An 18,161-nucleotide genomic window follows, 5' to 3' on the forward strand; every position below is an offset into this window, starting at 1 on the left:
CGCAGGGCACGCGCGGGTGCCCTCCGCCCCCTGAACAGAACAGCGTCTCTGGGACCATGGAGTCAGACAGATGTGGGTTCCAATCCTGCCCCCTGCAATGGGCTGGGGCCTGTGTGACCGTGTCGGTGCGTGTGTGTGGAGTGAGTGTGTTCCCTGCAGTGGTGTGGGGCCTGTGTGACCGTGTCTGTACGTGTGTGTGGGAGTGTGTTCCCTGCAATGGGCTGGGGCCTGTGTGACCGTGTCTGTGCGTGTGTGGGAGTGTGTCCCCTGCAGTGGTGTGGGGCCTGTGTGACCGTGTGTGAGTGTGTGTGGGAGTGTGTGTGTTTCCTGCAATGGTGTGGGGCCTGTGTGACCGTGTGGGAGTGTGTGTGGGAGTGTGTGTGTTTCCTGCAATGGTGTGGGGCCTGTGTGACCGTGTGTGAGTGTGTGTGGGAGTGTGTGTGTTTCCTGCAATGGTCTGCAGGACCCAGTGTTCACAGCTGCCCAGGTGGTGGTTCTTGCAAAGAGCTGAGCACTTGGAGTCAGGCTGTTACAGGAAAGGGTGGGAGTGGCTGCGAAGGCAGAGGCATCGGTGAGGGTAATTTTTCTCATCGAGAGGGCTCCTCCAGCTGAGACCCTCCCTCTGCACACCGCACGCTCACACACACACACGCACTTGCTCACACACTCACTCTCACACACTCAGTCACACACACAATCACCATCTCACACACATGCACTCACTCACACTCAGTCTCTCACAGACGCAGTCACACTTGCTCACACACATGCACTCACACATACACATTCACTCACACACTCACAGTTACTCGTACACACTTACACTGGCTGACGCAGTAACACACTCACACATCACGCTGTCCCCATGGCCGGCATGAGCAGTCCCACGTCCAGGAGTCCCTACACCAGCCTTGCCTCATTGATTGACAGATGTCTGCTTCCCGCCTTGGCGGCAGCCTGGTCCTAACACCACAGCTGACTCCTCCCTTGACTGTCAGGTCCCTGGCTTCCTCTCCTTCCTCGGGTCCCACAAGAAGTGGGCGGAAGAGCAAAAGGGAAAGACCCTGCCCTCCAGTCCACTTATGACTGTCTAGGTAGAAGGCAGATGCAAACTTAATAGACAATTTAAATTTTAAGTAGAAATAGGCATTTTAGAAGTTAAAGTGAAGAAGTTTCATCATTGTACTCAGACGTACCTACCTTTGAAGTGGATGTCTGCTAAGACCCTTCGTTAATGAGATAAACTGGCGCTGGAGCCAGGCCTGGTGAAGCAGACGGGTGGGAGGCTCGGCCAGGGAGCCAGCTGTCACCCTGCCTACTCAGACAGAACCACGGCCCTCCACGGGTTGGCTTGTGTGGGCATTCCAGGCCCAGGGTGTGCGTGGAGAGCTGGCTGACGCAGGAGCCAGAGGGTGGTAGTCGCCCTGAGCGATGGGGCACCTGGGGAAGACACGGGATATTTCCTACAAAGATTCCCGGCTCTGGCTGCTTCCTCCTTCCCTCCACCAGTCAGCCTGTCTCTGACATAACTGCTGGCCTGGCATCCAGGGAACTCACGCCGAGCTCCTCGCCCAGGAGAGCCGGGAGTGCGGGCCATCACCCCCCCTCCACCCCCCTGCACTCTCCCTGGAGTGGATGTTGGATGGGAAGGTATTGTGAACTGGCTTTGTTCTCAGCACAGAACTGTCTTCCTGATTTAACCCCATCACCCCTCTGTCACCCCAAACGAGGAAGCCACAGCTACTGCATTTCCTCCAGGGAATTCTGTGCTTGGGGGCCGGGACAGGTACTGTCATCATCTCCGTTTGGTACAGGTGAGGAAACGGAGGCCGAAGGTCAGGTGATGTGCCCAGGGCTCAGCCAGCGTGGGCAGGTTGCCCCGGGGCCCGGCTATGACCACGAAGAGGCCAGCCTGCCCTTCGTGGCTCTGTGGACTGCTTGCTGGCCCCAGGAGCCTGGGGCCAAGTTCGCCCTCACCAGCTCCTCAGGCAGGTACCTGCGCCCCCTGACAAAGGTGCTGGGTCCTGGGCGCTCCAGGGAGCCCGCCGTCACAGAGCCCACGCTCACGTGTGGTGGGAATGGTCCCCGGTCATCACTCTCAAGAAGAACTAAGGAATCACCGCCTAACCACACGGGCATTTCCGGGTGAGAGCCGAATACCGCTTAGCACACTCTGGGTGCTTAGTCTCGTATTCATATGAGTTGTGTTGTTTATTACAGCGAATAGCAGCTTGCAGGGGATATGCCTATGCAGTTGGTCTTCTAGCTGGTGTCACTGAGACCCATCTTACTCTTTTTCTGTGACCATTCCTCCTGGCGGCCTTTTGGAAAATAGGACAGCTCAGCAGAGGAACTTGTGTTGGTACCTGGATGCAGTGATCAAGCTGACTCTTTAGCAGCCGCTCTTGTTGTGTGTGTGGTTTTGATTTTAGTTTGTTGCTGGTAGAGAACCAGGTGTAAGGAGCCCTGAGGGCTTCCCGTAACGCGCCTCCTGCTCCGCGCCCCACCCTTCCAGCCACCACAGCTGCCTGCACCGCGCTGCCCACCCGATTACTGGCCCGGCAGCTGCTGGAGACTCTCCTTAGGAAGAAGGGGAGGAATTGTTTTGTTCGTTAGACGGGGTTGGTACACGGTTTCAGCAGCCACTCTGAGGCGGAGGCCTGAGGAGCTGGCTATTCTAACAAAACCGCCATGGCGGGAACCGGGGGTTGGCCCACGTGCTTTCTTCAGAAAACGGGCTCCCGCGGCTTTGCAGGCTCCCGGCTTCTGTAAGCAGTGCTGCCGGGATGTGGACGGGCCAGTCTCCAAGGCTGACCTGGGCTGGTCGCTTGCACCCCGATGAGACTGGCCTCCCCTCCTGGGAGAAGGGTTAAGGGAAGAAGGTGGATATAAGGCGGATCCAGGGCCCGAGGCCAGACTTTCTCAGAGGCCTTTCCTCCGTTTGCTCTCCCAGGAACAGCCCTTCAGAGACCGCCACCCTGGGGGCCACTGCAGCGCTGGCTCCGGGAAGGGACCATCCCATGACCTCCAGCAGTGCCCTCTGCCCCAGAAACTGCCCACCTGTGTGGGTTGCACTGATTGGCAGTTGTAACCCGGCCCTGGTTCGGAGGGGCCAGCCCAGCACCAGGGCCGAGCCTGGGGACAGAGAAGGGTGCAGGCGGTTGAAGTCTGGAGAGATCTGGGCTGGGATGTTCTGTCCATCTTCCCGGACTTGGAACGCATAAGCTGCTGGCTGCACATACAAGCAGCTGGCCAGCAGCTGTCTGGCTGCCCTGGGCAGTGGGTGGGGGCTCCACTGTCTGCCTGTGGCTGAGCGGGAGGCCCGGGAAAAGGCAGGGTGAGTGCTTTTATTCTCAGCAACGAAGCACGTTCACTTTGGCCGCGCCCTGTAGCTTTGTGGTGGGAGCTAGTGCCCTTGGCAGTGACTCCTCATCGGCCCGGAGGTGGGGCTGTGGAAAGCCGCGGCCGCTGCCCCGAACCCGCACCCCACCCCAGCCTCCTGGAGTCCCACAGCTCACTGCCGGGTTTACCCCCTTTTCTGTACACGGAGTGGAGTGGTTCAGGGAAGAAGAAACTTACAATAAGAGCCTGTTTCTATGGTAGCATTTTAGTGGCGAGCAGAGGCCACCTGGACCCCATTGTCCATGGGTTTGTCCTCAGCAGGTGTCTGCAGAGTAGAAGGAAGGCACCCAGGAGCCCTTCTGTTTTACCAGGAGGGAGTCTGAGGCCTGGAGGGGCTCAGCCAGCTGTGATAATACATTGGGTCCCTAAGGCGTCGGTCTTTGAAGAGGGTGATACACATTGAGATGGCCCCACACAAACACAGTAACTCAGTTCATGCTCGCCGCCTCCGAGGTGAGTGTTGTCACCCACGTCACTCATCAGGAAGATGAGGCAGAGACGTGAAGTTAGGTGACTCCCGAAGGCCCTCAGCCAAGGGAGCCGGAGGGGACTCCTCCTTCGGCCTCAGCTGTGTCCCAGCGACGGGCCCCAGCCGCAGGGCACGGCTCAGGAGTGTGGGCACTGCCAGGCTCGCTAGAGGGTCAGGAATGATCGCGCCCACCCAAACGAACAGAGGGAAGCTCTGGGTGGCGACAGGGTTCACCCAAATCTGCAAGGAGGCAGGTTGAGGCCGGTCTCCCAGTCCCAGAGGATGCATCTCTGTGTGGCTCTGGGCAGCCAACCTCAGGGGGTCGCTCGGGGAGGGGCAGCGGCCGGGACTGTCGCTGCGTTACTGACCAACAGGAGGGCTTCCTGCTGCCGACACGTGGCATCGCCTGTTGCCGATCACGAATGCTTTCGTGGTTACGATTGGGCCGGACCTCTGAGTCTTGGGTTCCCACAGCAGCCTGTTGCCTTTTCCTTCACACGTCAAATCCGCTTTGACGACATTGCGTGAGCTCACCTGGGAACAGGTGATGACGAGAGTGCCTTACTGAGTGCCGAGCTGGGAAACCTGGCTACAGGTGATAAGGACAGAAACTAAAAGAAAGGGCAGCGAGTCAGAGGGGCGGGCCAGGATGCCTGGGCCCGAGGGCACCGCGGTCACACCCTGCTAGGCTCTTGTCTGCAGGGCGAGCCCCCGAACCCTCCAAGCCCCGTGGTGAGGCTGTGCCTGTGGGCCCCCGCGTTGTGGACACAGGGCCTCCCAGAGGCCAGCGAGGAGAGACTCCTCGTAATAAAAGTAGGAGTGGAAAGGGATTGATGGGAAAGCTTAGAATCCCAGGATCCTACTCTTCCGTGGACTAGGCAGGATGTGCTTTTGTGACCCCCAAACTCTCTGTGGCTGTGAACACCGGGGTGAAGGGTTGTGACGTGTGTTTTACACTGAAATTACCTTCTTGTCTTTTATGCAGTAAAATCATGAAGAAAAAAAAAATATCAAAACATGATTAAGAATTTTCTTTTCTCTTAAAATCTATGTGGCCCAAGGTTAGCGTCAGGGCTGATGGGTTTCCAGCCGCCACTCAGTCTGTGCCTCCGATTTGACAAAATGCCACCAAGGCCCTGTGCGTCCCTGCACACACGCCCCGGGGCGCCGCCCAGCCCCGCCCGGCCCTCACCTGCGTGTCCGTCCCTGCAGGCCTGCAACGAGTTCACCACCCATGTGATGAACCTGCTGCGCGAGCAGAGCCGGACCAGGCCCATCTCCCCGAAGGAGATCGAGCGGATGGTGAGCATCATCCACCGCAAGTTCAGCTCCATCCAGATGCAGCTCAAGCAGAGCACGTGCGAGGCCGTCATGATCCTGCGCTCCCGGTTCCTGGACGCGCGGTGAGTCAGTCGCCCTCGGCCCGGCCTCTGGGAGCGTCCAGGGGGCTGGGGCTGCGGTCCTGCTCCAGGCCCCGGTTTCCCCAGGGAGCTGAGGAAGGGTGTGGGCCAGGGAGGCCGCTGTGGCCAGAGCTGCAGGAAGCGTGGGGCTGGCGGGGGGGCGGGGGGGGCCGCATCCATCCCGGAGCAAGGACAAAGTGGCTACGGTGACAGCAAAGGCAGGACTTTTTCCTACCACTGGGGACCTCCTCTTTTTAATTTATTGATTTGAGAGAGAGAGAGAAAAACATTGATTTGTTGTTCCACCCATTTTTGCATATTCGTACTTGATTCGTTGGTTGATTCTGTATGTGCCCTGACTGGTGATGGAACCCACAACCTTCGTGTATGGGGGACGATGCTCTAACTCCCTGAGCGCCCGGCCAGGCAGGGATCTGCTCTATGGGCCCATCTTTATGGGATCTCGCTAGCACGTGGCCTGACACGCACCCTGGAAAGGCAGTTCCGTTTGAGAGCTGGGATCCCCTCCGGGCGGTGTGCAAGCCGATCGCCACGTGCCACACTCCGGGCTGAGGGGTGGAGAACGGACGGTGAGACCCGGTGCCGGGGGCACAGGGAGTGAGGGCTGGTCCAGGGGCCGAACCTTGGCTCAGGCTCCATGTTTCCTTTGGGATTGCTGCTCAGGACCTTGTGTGAGTTCAAATAGCTGAAACCATGGATGCAAAGGCCCTTTAAGACCGAACCTGAGAACAGATGACAAGCCATGGGCTCTCAGCCTCTCCTCCCCAGACCAGAGGGTTCGGGCAGCGCTGGACTTCCCCGGCGCCCGTCCGCGCCGGACGGTGTGGGGATTGCGCCTGCTGCGGGGAGCACCGTGTGACCTTGCAGATGCCCCTCGAGAGGCTGCACCTCGTCCCCAGGGGCCTCTCCCACGAAGGCAGTCACCTTCCTTGTGTCATTTTCTGAAGACGAGCCCAATCTCCGATTTTTATTATTCAACAGTTAGATGAGGGGGGAGGGGGCGGGGGGGAGACCATTTCACGGTCACAGTTTTTTCAGACAGACTGGCTGCTCTCTTTGGATTTGTCTCCCCTGGAATCGTGTGTTTCTGCTCCATCGTGGCCTTTGCCGCCCACAGGCCTGGCGTCTCCTCACTCCCTGTTGTTCGGTGTGTTGTGGGCCCCTGGAGTGTAGTGTGAGGACGCCAGCCAGCAGCCTGCCTCTGGGCCGGCGGAATAGCCACGAGAAAGTAAAACTGAAGATGGCTTTTCCCGGCTGGGAGTGTCGATGAGTGGGGAGGGGGGTCCCCGAGGCAGGACCCTGTGTCCCCCTCCTCCAAGGCCACCAGCCCAGCTTCTCTCACACAGGCTGTTCCTCACAGGGCGGCCTGCAAGCGACGGGCGGCCTGTCAGGTCCCTCCCTGAGTGCAGCCGCCACTCCGCCATCCCCATGGCAACACCCCTCGTTAAAATGCTGGAGTTGGTATTTATGTTGGCAGATACTGAAAAAAGAAAAGTTGGACCCAGACTGAGTTCTTTTCAAGAAAGGAGGTGGGGAGAAGGGGGCAGGCCGGTCCCCAGACTGTTCTTGCCGCAATCCTGCTGCATCTGGGCCGCGGTCGGACGCAAAGCCAGGGCCTCGGCTCCCATGGCCTTCACGCCGACCGTTCCCTTCGGCCCAGGACCATCCCTCCCAGGGACTTCTTCCTGCTTGGGTTGCAACCTCTGAGTCGTGGCCTCTGCACCACGGTCCCAGCGAGCACAGCTGAGCCAGCCGTCCTTGGCGTTTTTTCTGGGGGGATATTTGGTGTCAGTGAAAGAATGTAACCCCAACACAGTCCAGGGCCAATGGCTTTCTGAGCGCAAATACAGCGTGCGGCGGCCTCTTCCGCTGCAGCGGGCCAGGCTGTGGGGCTCAGCGGAGAGAGGTCCCCAGGGAGGGGAAACATGCAAGAGGGACGCGTGTGTGCTAAGTCACCATATATGTAGACGCGGATGTTCCTGCTGTGCTGTGTACACCCCTGTGTTCGCTCGCTCTCTGTTGTCCCCTAACACGGCCACAGACTTAGCAGCTAACAGTGTCTCACCGCCCTGCTGCCTGGGGTCGCCAAGCTGTGACCCAGGTGCCGGCCGAGGCCGGAATCACCTGAGGCACGAGGTCTCTTCCAAACTCGCTCCACGGAGCAGAGTTCAGTTCCCACAACTCTGGGGCAGGTCCAGGTTCTAGGAGCCGCCCTCCAATAGGCGGCCCACACAGCCGGCCAGCAGGAGGGTCCTGCCGTGGCAAGTGTTAGCCCAGTGCCCCCTCTCCACGGACTCCCATCTGAAGACCAGAGCCTGCGCTGCTCTCAGCACCCCAACCCCCTGCTCCCAGGAGCTGTGAGCACGGGTCTCCACAGGCTCCGTAGAATCCGCCTTCCCCCTCTTCCCTGAGCTCTGCCCAGGTTTCGTCCACACAAGTCATTTCCTTTTTCTCTGCCTTATGTTGGCTTAACTGAGCCAGAAAATGGTGGCTTAAAAATTCCACTCATCCATTAATTCACTCATCCGTTCAATGTTCATCATCTCAGGCCATGTACCAGCCTCGTGCTGGGAAAGTGTGGAGATTAAAGCCATTTATGGACAGGGTGCCAAGCACGAAGACCTAGAAGACCTAGCCAGCTAGCGCTCAGGATCTGAGCTCTCCTCCTTTTCTTTGTAGCTAAAGGAGAGAGACTTATAAACCCTCTTAATTAGCGGTCGCCGACCGGTAGTCCGTGAGGTCCAAAAGGTTGGCGACCGCTGCTCTTAATGATTGTCTGGCAACAATTTGATTTTTTCGATAACGTTTTTCTGGCGAGAACAGTAAGAGCGTCACCATGGTGCAAAGTGCCGTGTGCGCCTCACCCGATAGAGGGGCCGCAGAAAGGGAACCGGCGACGGGGCCGTGGAAGAGGAAGGACCAGGGAGGCCGCTCAGAAGGGCTCTGTAGAGATGGGTCTGTTCATCGAATAGAGTTCTTGCTCGCAGCCAGACGCTGAGTTAGCACTGGAACAGCAAAGATGAAAACGGCTACGTGGGTCCAGCCTTCGGGAGCTCATCTCATGGCCCAGAGGCTCTTAGACGCCACGCAGAACCGCCCGTGAATCCTGGGACACAACTGCCAGCCCTGTGTGGCCGGCGGGGGGCGGGGGGGGGCACCGTCCTGAGTCTCAGAGAAGCGTGAGGTCAGTATGGCAGGAGCCGTGGATGACAGTGCCCTGCAGTGGCCACGCAGCACTGCCTGAGTGCTCACTGTGGGCTGGGCCCTCGGTTTCAGATGAGCATGGAACAGCCCCACCCCGTGGGCCTGCCGGCAGTTGGGAGACACACACCTGTGCACAGGCTGGTGAGAAAGGCACGGTGGGTGGGAAGGCAGAGTGTGGAAGCCAGGAGTGTCTTTGGGGAGCAGGGCGCATGTGGTGTGGCTGAGCGAAGTTGTGTAAGCAGGGCTAGGATTGGGGGGAATGGCACCAGGGACAGGATGGCCCCCCTGGAAAGCCAGAGCTGTGCCCTGTATCCAGGACCAGCAGGGCTTGGGCTCGGGTCAGGGGAGGGGCAGAGTGAGGGGTAGTGTTAGGGGTTGGGGTAGGGTTAGGGTTGGGGTAGGGTTAGGGTTAGGGTAGGGGTAGAGTCAGGGGTAATGTTAAGGGTAGGGGTAGCCGTTTTCATCTTTGCTGTTCCAGTAGGGTTGGGGTTGGGGTTGGGGTAGGGGCAGAGTCAGGGGTAGTGTTAGGGGTAGGGGTAGGGTTAGGGTTGGGTAAGGGTTAGGGTGGGGTAGGGGTAGAGTTAGGGGTAGTGGTAGAGTTAGGGGTAGGCCTAGGGTTAGGGTTGGGTTAGGGTTAGGGTTGGGGTAGGGTTAGGGTTGGGGTTGGGTTAGGGTTGGGGTAGGGTTAGGATTAGGGTTAGGGTTGGGGTAGGGTTAGGGTTAGGGTTGGGTTAGGGTTGGAGTTGGGTTAGGGTTAGGGTTGGGTTAGGGTTGGGGTAGGGTTAGGGTTGGGGTTGGGTTAGGGTTAGGGTTGGGGTTGGGTTAGGGTTGGGGTTGGGTTAGAGTTAGGGTTTGGTTAGGGTAGGGGTAGAGTCAGGGTTAGGGTTAGGTTAGGGTTAGGGGACAGCATGTATGGTGCTTAGCAACATAAGTCCACAATGCCTACGTGTCCCACTCTAAAATCTCTCAGATTCAAGGAGTTTTTTCTCCAATATGCTGTATTTATCCAGGAATAATTCACCCACGTCCATATTTCTTAAATTCAAAACCTAAAGACCGACTCTCCGAGGTTTGATTGGCCTGGTTCGCGAGCTGATAGCACTTCAAGCCAAAGCAAGTAGCCGGTGTGGAAGGCTGAGCACCTATCCTGGGAAGTGTGTCATTTCATTCAGTTTCTTAGATCCTGACCAATCCTGGCCCCGGGTTTCGCTGGCTTGGGCTGTGTGGCCTAGGCTGACACAGCCGGGAAGGAGCGGTAAGCAGGCCCACCAGGGGTGAGGCCTCTCGGGAGATTGCCCCTCATTCACACGAGCGAGACTCTCCCCATCAGGGCAGCCTTCGGGGCGCAGGGCCCCAGGCCCCGGACAGCTGTCTTCTCCAGGCCAAGAGGAAGCCAGAGGTGATGCAAGGACAAGCTTAGGAGGGAGGTAGCACAGCCCTTCCCCCAGATCCCCGTCATGCGGGAGCTTCAGACACTTGCCTGCTTTTCAGTTGGGTTTCTAATTCAATCTGCCCAGTTCTGAGGCTGGTGACCCAGAAACCAGCATGATTGGGAGAGTGGCTCGGCCTTGCCAGTGTCTGGACAGATGTGGCTCATACCTGTGGACAGATGGTGCTCACCCGGTAAAATCAGGCACTTCATTGTGTTAATTAATCCACGTGGGACCCTGAAAACACAATATTAGCTGAATTTCCTGTCTAGCAAGGTGGTCCGTGCTTTCTGTTGGCTAAATTGGGAAATTCTATCCTGGCACAACCAGGGACGTTCTGGGCATCTTGTCCATAAGGAAAAGCTTTTGATAGAAGCAAGAAAGGCAAATGAGCTAATTTTATTTTAAAGAAGGAGGCCCCCGCTTGGGTGGGGGGCTGACCAGCGTCTGCAGTGAGCCGTGTCCCCACCCAAGGCCTTCTGGGAGGAGGCAGTGAAGGAATTCTCACACTTTAAATTAGTTCAATTAGCACTTTTTTTAAAGGGCTGAAAAACGCTTTTATTTAAAAAGTGGTCTTCCGCTCAGCCACCTGTGTGTGCAGGAAAGAAGTCAGAGGGCATCTCCTCTGCCATTTAGGGCTGTTCTTACCTGGAGATGCCGCTTCGCTCCGGGGCCGGGAGGGCAAGCCCTCGGGTCCTTCTGTGTGCCAGGCCCTCCTCTGGGCACCGTGTGGTGGCTCACCAGTGGGTGTGCGATGGATGTGGCAGACAGCCCCTTGGCACCACCGCCTGAAACCGTGTCTCCTCCCAGGGGACCCTTCTCTCCCTGCGGGTGTGAATTTGGTGTGAACTCGTTTTTGTGTCTCCTCTGCTCCCTTTCTCCCATGCAGGCGGAAGAGACGGAATTTCAACAAGCAGGCGACGGAAATCCTGAATGAATATTTCTATTCCCATCTCAGCAACCCTTACCCCAGTGAGGAAGCCAAAGAGGAGCTGGCCAAGAAGTGCGGCATCACCGTGTCCCAGGTGAGGCCGGCTCAGCCTGCCTGCGCCTGGGGGCGGCGGGTGACAGCACTCAGCCTCGGGGCCCGCAGTCTCTAGAACCCCTAAGCCAGCAGAGTCAGCCTGCTCTGTGTGAATAGGGAGCTTCGGCCAGGGCCTGGGGAATGGCCAGGGACCAGCTGGAACCAAAGACCCAGTGGAGGGCTGTGAAACGGGGGCTCGGGTTCCTCCACCAACAGCCTGCTGCCTCCACATGGAGGTGCTTACTTGACCTCGGAAGGCTCTCATGTAGTTTCTCAGACACAGGCCATTCCTTAGCCCACTTTCTGCCCCACCCAGGAACTCGGCGAGCCAGGGGACAAACTTTCACTGAAAGGGACAGATGCGCCTTCTCTCTGTGCTCACTGAGGAAGGTGTGGGGAGTTAACGCCCTGGTGTGCACTGGAGTGGTCGCACACGCCTCCGAGTGCCCCTCCCCCGGGAGCGATGACGTGACAGGTGTCCGTTGTCAGGGCAAGATGCAGGATATGGGATGTTCACAGACCCGAGTCTTCATTCGTGTGAGGAAAGGAGGCAACATTCATATGTAAGAGGGTCCGTGCGAACTTCTTGCTCAGTCGGAACCTCGGAATCCACCCCCGGTCTCTAGCTGGGACCAGGAGCGAGAGTCTGAAATCTACCGCAGAGATTTCCTCAAAATTATGTGATGTGAAGAGACCCAAATGGGTCTCTAGCGGGTGGGGCAGGGGGCACTGAGGTAGTGAGGAGTTCGCTGGACAGCTGCCAGGCATCTTGAACAAGCTGAGCAGCTGTACTTGCCTGAGCCGAGTCCTGGCTCCTGGTGCTCCCTGCAGAGCGCACTCCCATCAGCCTGCGATTAGCCAAGTGGAATTAGACCTGGCCAGAGCTCAGTCTCCACACCAGTGATCCCGATGACGAGCTCACCAGGGGCTCCCTCGCACGCTGTGTGATTTTGCAGCAGCGTTAGCAACACCCTTCCAGCAAGATAAGGTGGGAAGACCAACGCCTTTTCTGCTCCCCCTTCCTTAGGCACTGACCCAGCGGAAGGTCATTTCCAGTCCTGACAACCCAGGAAGCACCACCCCAGGGGCAAGGGCGGTGGGTCCTTTGTCTGTGTCTCCAACCCTTCTCCTTTGAACCTAGACCCTCGGTCCACGGGGAAGGAGAAGTGACTTTTCCGCATTTGCTGGGTGTTTGGCAGGCGCCAGCTGTGGACCAGGTCCCTAACTCCCAGCCAGGGCCCTCCCTCCCTCCCTTTCTTCCTTCTTTCTTCATTAACAATTGCCCCTCCCAATCCTGAATCAAAATCTCAGGGGTGGCAGGGAGACTGGGAATCTGTTCCAGCAGCTCTCCCTGCACTTGGCTTGGCGAGCACTGTTCTGCGGGCTGAGTGACCTCATCCATGTTCACGGCCGCACACATACCTACTCCCCCGGAGCACCAGCCAGTGGCCACAGGCTCTGTAGGCGTCACAGGTTCACATGCCCTCGGAGTCTCTCCAGAGGAGCGAGGGCTCCACCTTCCTGGGATGGTGCCTGTCAGCCCCTCAGGCCATGATGCTGAGCAGTGAGGTCATTAGTGAGACACGGGTTCTATGTGTCGCCCAGGGCGTGCCACAGCCCCTGGTGGGCGACCAGGCATTCAGGATGGACCTGGCACCTTCCCTCCCATTCAGCTGTTCCCGCCTAGAAGGGAACTGTCCCCAACATGTCCCCCTGCACCTCTTCCTTCTCCTGTTTTCTCGCTTGTAGCTGATTTTATCATCCCTCAGGCATGTCCTTTCTTCCTCAAAATTCCCCCAAATACCATCATCCCCCGTTTCTCAGCTCATCCAGGCCCTCCCAAGGTCAGTGTATGTTAATTGCCCTGTCCCACCAGCAGTCAAAGGTTACATTGATGCACATGGACAGTGGGGCGCTGTCCAGGGAGAATGGGTTTGGGGTGGACTGCACAGCGTTGGTGAATGGCCCGCTGTGCCCCCTTCAACCTTACCTCTGTTTTTCTGTTGCACAAGCACTTACAACACACAGGGCATTTTCTCATTGGCTGCCTCTCGTGTTTACTAATACTGTAATGGCACGGTTTGATTTTCGCAGCAAAGCCTTGGCGTGTCTGCTGTATCACATGCTGCGTAGAGCGATAAGGGTCAGCGTGTGAGACTGTGAATCTTGCTCATGGATTCAAAAGTCAGTGTCACTTGCAAGAATTCCCTTTGTCTGCCTTTGGCATAGACCCTGTGTGTGCTGAGGCGCTAGAGCCACCGCCCGCCCTCGCCAGGCTGAGAGTCCGCTTTGTAGTTATGTAAACCCCGCATTTTAGTGCTAAGTCACATCTGGAATCTGGGCCATGCACGCGCCTCCCTAGGCCGGGATTGGGGAGGGAGGCTCACGGGCACTGCCCCACTTGTGTCTGGCAGAGGCTGGGACAGCTGCTGTGAGCCTCGCCAAGGGACTGAATTCACAGCGAGCGGAAACCAGGTTGAGTGTTGGCTTTCACGCGGGAGCCTGGAGCCCAGTTTCTCTCCAGGTCGAGAGGGCGGGCCTTGCACACACAGCGAAGCCTGTGGGCCTGACCCCATGGATGCTGATGCCATCTTAGCACCACGGCTGAATATCTAGTCCACGTGAAAGTTACCTAACCCCAAAAAGTCTGCATTTAACCCATCAATGTTGACCTAGATTGACATGGATATTTAAAGGTCAGTGTATGTTTATTGCCCAAAGCCAGCATTAGCTTTGCTATGACAAAGAAAATTCTTGCAAACACTGCACTTGTTTTTTATTTTATTTTTATTTTTTAAAAATATGTTTTTATCTGATTTGAGAGAGAGAGAAAGAAACATTGATGAGAGAATCATTGATCAGTTGCCCCCTACTGGGGATGGAGCCCAAAACCCAGGCATGTGCCCTAACCAGGAATCCAACCGGCGACCTCACAGTGCCCAGGACAACGCTCAACCAACTGAGCCACACCAGCCAGGGCCAAAACTGCACTTATTTTTAAAGCATTTTGTGTTAGTGTCATACTTAACAGGTGAACAAATTCCCGACGCTTGCCTGGCCTGAGCGGGTCCTGGTTTAAAGAGTGGCGCCTGTCGGGGAGTTTTTGTCGCTGTGGTTGTGTGAATTGTGTTGGGTTCAGTGAGAGAATCTCGTGTTTTATTGTTGCTGCTCTCAAGCTCTTACTTCAGACCTTTTCCTCAAGGTTGAGAAATCTTAACTGGAGACCCACCTCTTCGTCTTCCCCTCCCCCCGACAATGGCCCTGTTGTGGAGGAGGAAATGCTAACCTTCTCGTCTTCTCTCACACGCTCTAGGTATCAAACTGGTTTGGAAATAAGCGAATCCGGTACAAGAAGAACATAGGTAAATTTCAAGAGGAAGCCAATATTTATGCTGCCAAAACGGCTGTCACTGCCACCAATGTGTCAGCCCACGGAAGCCAGGCTAACTCACCCTCAACTCCCAACTCGGCCGGTTAGTTCCTCTTTGATCTGGGGGGCTGGGCTCCGTGTTGTATTCGCTTTTTCTGCACCGGGGTTTTCTCCAAGCCTTCCAGTCTCTCGGTTTGTGAATCTGCGTGACCTTTTGTTGTCAGTGCCCCGAGGGTTTCCCTTTCATTTCCAAAGAGGGATGTGTTCTGCTGTTTACATGAAGGGCTTGCCTGGAGGTGAGCACAGGTGTGTCCGTTTAAGGTAAATCGGTTGGTTTTGAGGAGGTGATGCCACGTTCCCCCTTCAGAGATGCCGTGAGGAAACTTGATGGCTCGTGGGTACGTGGACATGGTCCCGGGTCCTCGCACTTGGTCTGTTTGATGGAACCTGATGCTTGTCCGGTTGCTGCATCACATACTGGCTGGGTCACCTACGAGCCGGGTTCCACGCGTGAATATTCACTCTTCGAGCCAACATCTCAGTGGGTGTTCAGTTCTGCAAAGTCAGACTGTAATAGCTATACTTCTGATAGTTGTTATTCTTTACCATTTTATTTTGTTGGGTTTCTATATGTAAACTACACAAGGAAATTGCCAGTCATTAATTCAGATGATTCCGATTTCGGTCTTCACGTTATACTCAGTCCCGTGCTGTGTTCCTGGTTTTATGCACCGTATCTCTGGCTCCAGAATTTAGGCTCACAACTTATATTTTGGGATGTGCTTTATCTCCGCCAGCCTGAAGTTCCTCCCCCATGGAAAAACGTAGTCACAATGCATAAAATACAACCTAGTGTTTGTGTGCTGTGAAGGATAAGTTGGTGCTTTTTTTCTAAGGGAAAAACCAGAAATATTTCCTAATAAAATGAGTTTGACCTCAGATTATGGCAGTTCACCCCATGGCTGGGGGTGCACATGTGAGAAAATCGATGCCTCCAATTGTAAAGAGTCGCATTTAAATATGTGAGCTCTCAATATTGGAAATCTAACGCCCAGCCTTTCTGGGGGCACCGGGGATCTCTGACCCCAAAGCTTGTTTGTCCACTAAGGTCCCCTGCCCCCTGTGACGGTTGTTCTTGGAGACACGAGGCCCTGGACGCACAGATCTGTTGCCATAAGGTTCTCCACATCTCGGGGCGGTGCCATCATGGCCTCCCTTTCTTTAAAGGAGCCCGCGTGGAGGGCCTGGGCTCTGCGGACGTGGCGTGGTGAGGCGCAGCATCTGCCCGGCTGTTTCTCCCGGCACCCCAGGACGGGAGCGGAGCATGCGTGCTGTGAGGTTCTGTGTGTTTCCTTCTCGTTGTGGTGTGACTGAGGATCGAGCCAACAGGTTAAGAACCAGAGCTTCCTCCTGCCCCGTTGGCCCGTGATGGAGCATGTCAGACCCAGCAAACTGGTGGGCGTGCACCGCGGCCCCTTTGGGAGAAGGACAGTTTGTCAGCGAAGCGCACTCCGCACTCTGCACTCCGCAAAGGTTATTGTAACGCAAAGCAGAGGGGAAACGGCTTTCCTGTCCCTTAGATCTGCCCTGCAGATGGCGGCGTGATTTATGGTGCGTCCTCGGACGGGCCCTGTGGACTCCCCTCATCACTACTCAGTGACTTTCCTCCTTTCCTGAAGAGAGTGAAGAGAGAGCAGTGAAGAGAGAGCAGGCAGCACTCACCCCCTGCCTGGGTGGGAGGGGCCTCTGGCCTCTCGGAATGTCACTGTGATTACAGTTTCCTGAGAAGTTTTTCTGGCGGCTTCAACTTCACGTGACTATTCTGCACACAAAGTAAATGGCTTCGGGAAATCTGAGCCAAGCCCTCCAGGTGTTCTGAAGTCATTGGAAATATGTAGAGGAGCCCCTGCATGCGCTTTCTCCAAAGCAGAGAAAAGGGAATGTGCTGTGTGGGCAGCAGCGGGCCTTCTAAAGGACACACGCGTCAACACGAGACACGGGCGGCTTGTGTGTGCTCGCCGGCTCCCTGCACAGCCCACATCGCTGCACAGAGCAGGGGAGAGCGCTGACGAGGCCGAGCTGTCCCAGTGGGTGTTTCTAACGCTGCGTGTTAGCTTTGGGACACGTCTAAAGCAGACATGGCGGTGAAAGCAGAAGGCGGGTTTAAACAAAAGGAAATCGGGAAATGTGTTGGGCTGGCTGGAAGCCTCCTGCTCCGGAACCTCGGAGCCTCTGGGCCCTGTCGAGGCGGGAGTTGTGTCGGAGGTTTGCTCGCTGTATATTCGCATTCCTCCTGCGAGGAAGACGCCGGGCCAGCGGCTCCCCGAGGCTTCCCTCCAGAGCTGCTCTTCCTCCCGTTGTTCAGCCACTTCTGAGTGTCCCTGTTGGCTGGGAGACGCAGGTCTGCTTCCTTAAGCTTATTTCATAAAATCACTTAAAATTGGGACCTGTGGTGGATAGAGAACATCTAGAGATTAGTGAGCATGCCTGGCAAATGTCATATTTTATACCAGCAGAGTTGGCAAGTGGATGCAGAGGAAGAATAGAAGGAAAAAAGAAAATGTAAAAAAAAAAAAGAATGCAAAAATGGGGGCCGACTGAAGTAATAATTATAACCCTGGGTCCCGAAAATTCCTCTGAGAAGACCTTGAGGGACAGTCCCCACGACTCTGGATGATGAGATTACAGGCAAGAGCTGATCTCCTCTCAGATAAAGGGGGCCCTCTGGGGAAGGTAGGATGTTCTTTTGGGAAGTTTGGAGGACGTTTCAGCATCCAGGAACGAAGAAATTGGCTGTGCTTGGCCGGTGTCCACGTGGCAGCACCGACATTAGCATGGGATCGGATCTGTGACCAGCGAAGCACGCCCAGGTGTCAGCCTTCGCTCAGCTGCACGGATGTGCCGTGGGCAGCGCAGGCCCCGCCGTGGCAGGTCGCCCTCCGCCCCGTTTAGCTAGAGGGAGCCCTGGTTCACGTTCGCATTCCACCCGGAAATAGGAGGCCTGGTGCTTTTCGGGGTGGTGGAGGATTGTCATGTTAAAGCCCTGACCTGGCTTCCCGAGAGGAGGTTAGTGCAGGCCCATGGCCAGAGAGAAGGCCACGACCAGGGAGGGTGACTGGCCGCACCAGGCAACCCTGGAACCCTTGTCCTTTGTGTTCCAAAGCCAAGTGGAAGGCTCGGCCCCGTTGGTGGTTCTGTTGAGTTCTCTCTTCCTGCGTTCCTCCCTGTCTCAGTGGAGAACAACACAGCCTCTAGGGATTGGGGCTCAGAACCTTGACCCACACCTGCCGCGGGCTCCCAACACCTGCTGCGGGGCTCCCAGCAGCCAGACGACCTTTCCCCTTTCTGCTTTGCCCTGTGTGGGAACCCCTTTCCATGACCCGTGTGGTTCAGGGTTCAGGTTCAGGTTCAGGGTTCGGGTTCTGAAGGAGGCCACACACAAATGAAAGAGACTAGAGAAGTATTAATTTGGGAACTGGGGGTCAGGCGGAAGCCCAAGAGAGGACTACACCCCGCTCTGGCCTTGCCATCCCTTTTATTAAGATTATGGGATACACCCATAGCCTTTAGGCAGGCAATTCCAATAATAGCCAATCAGCAAGGATTTACGTAAGACTAACAGGTGGAGGCTGCTTCAGCTACCAATGTTTCAATAAACGGTGAGTGATTAGCCCTGACCTTTCAGAGCATTGAAGGTTGGCCAGCCTTTCGGTTCCCTGTCCACATCTCTCTGTTAGTGAGGACAATGGGCGGCTTCCGGCATCTCCCCCGTTTCTTTTCTTTAAAAAATCTTGCATCTGCAGACTAGAAAAAAACATATGAGAACAAAAATGAGACAAGC

General features: G+C 56.3%; 1 protein-coding gene across 5 annotated transcripts in view; it reads left to right on the forward strand.

Annotated features, from left to right (window-relative positions):
• Positions 1 to 18,161, forward strand: part of PBX1 (PBX homeobox 1) — a 210,540-nt gene that overhangs the window by 166,966 nt on the left and 25,413 nt on the right. For 4 of the 5 annotated variants that reach the window (XM_080648715.1, XM_080648713.1, XM_080648716.1 and 1 more), the window contains 3 exons: positions 5,084 to 5,274; positions 10,816 to 10,951; positions 14,264 to 14,423. In XM_080648715.1, the coding sequence (XP_080504841.1) occupies positions 5,084 to 5,274; positions 10,816 to 10,951; positions 14,264 to 14,423 (487 nt within the window). The remainder of the gene's footprint in view (positions 1 to 5,083; positions 5,275 to 10,815; positions 10,952 to 14,263; positions 14,424 to 18,161) is intronic. The other variant, XM_080648714.1, reaches the window with a different exon arrangement.

The sequence above is a fragment of the Plecotus auritus genome (genome assembly GCF_963455305.1).
Source record: "Plecotus auritus genome assembly, chromosome: 12".
Classification (NCBI taxonomy): domain Eukaryota; kingdom Metazoa; phylum Chordata; class Mammalia; order Chiroptera; family Vespertilionidae; genus Plecotus; species Plecotus auritus.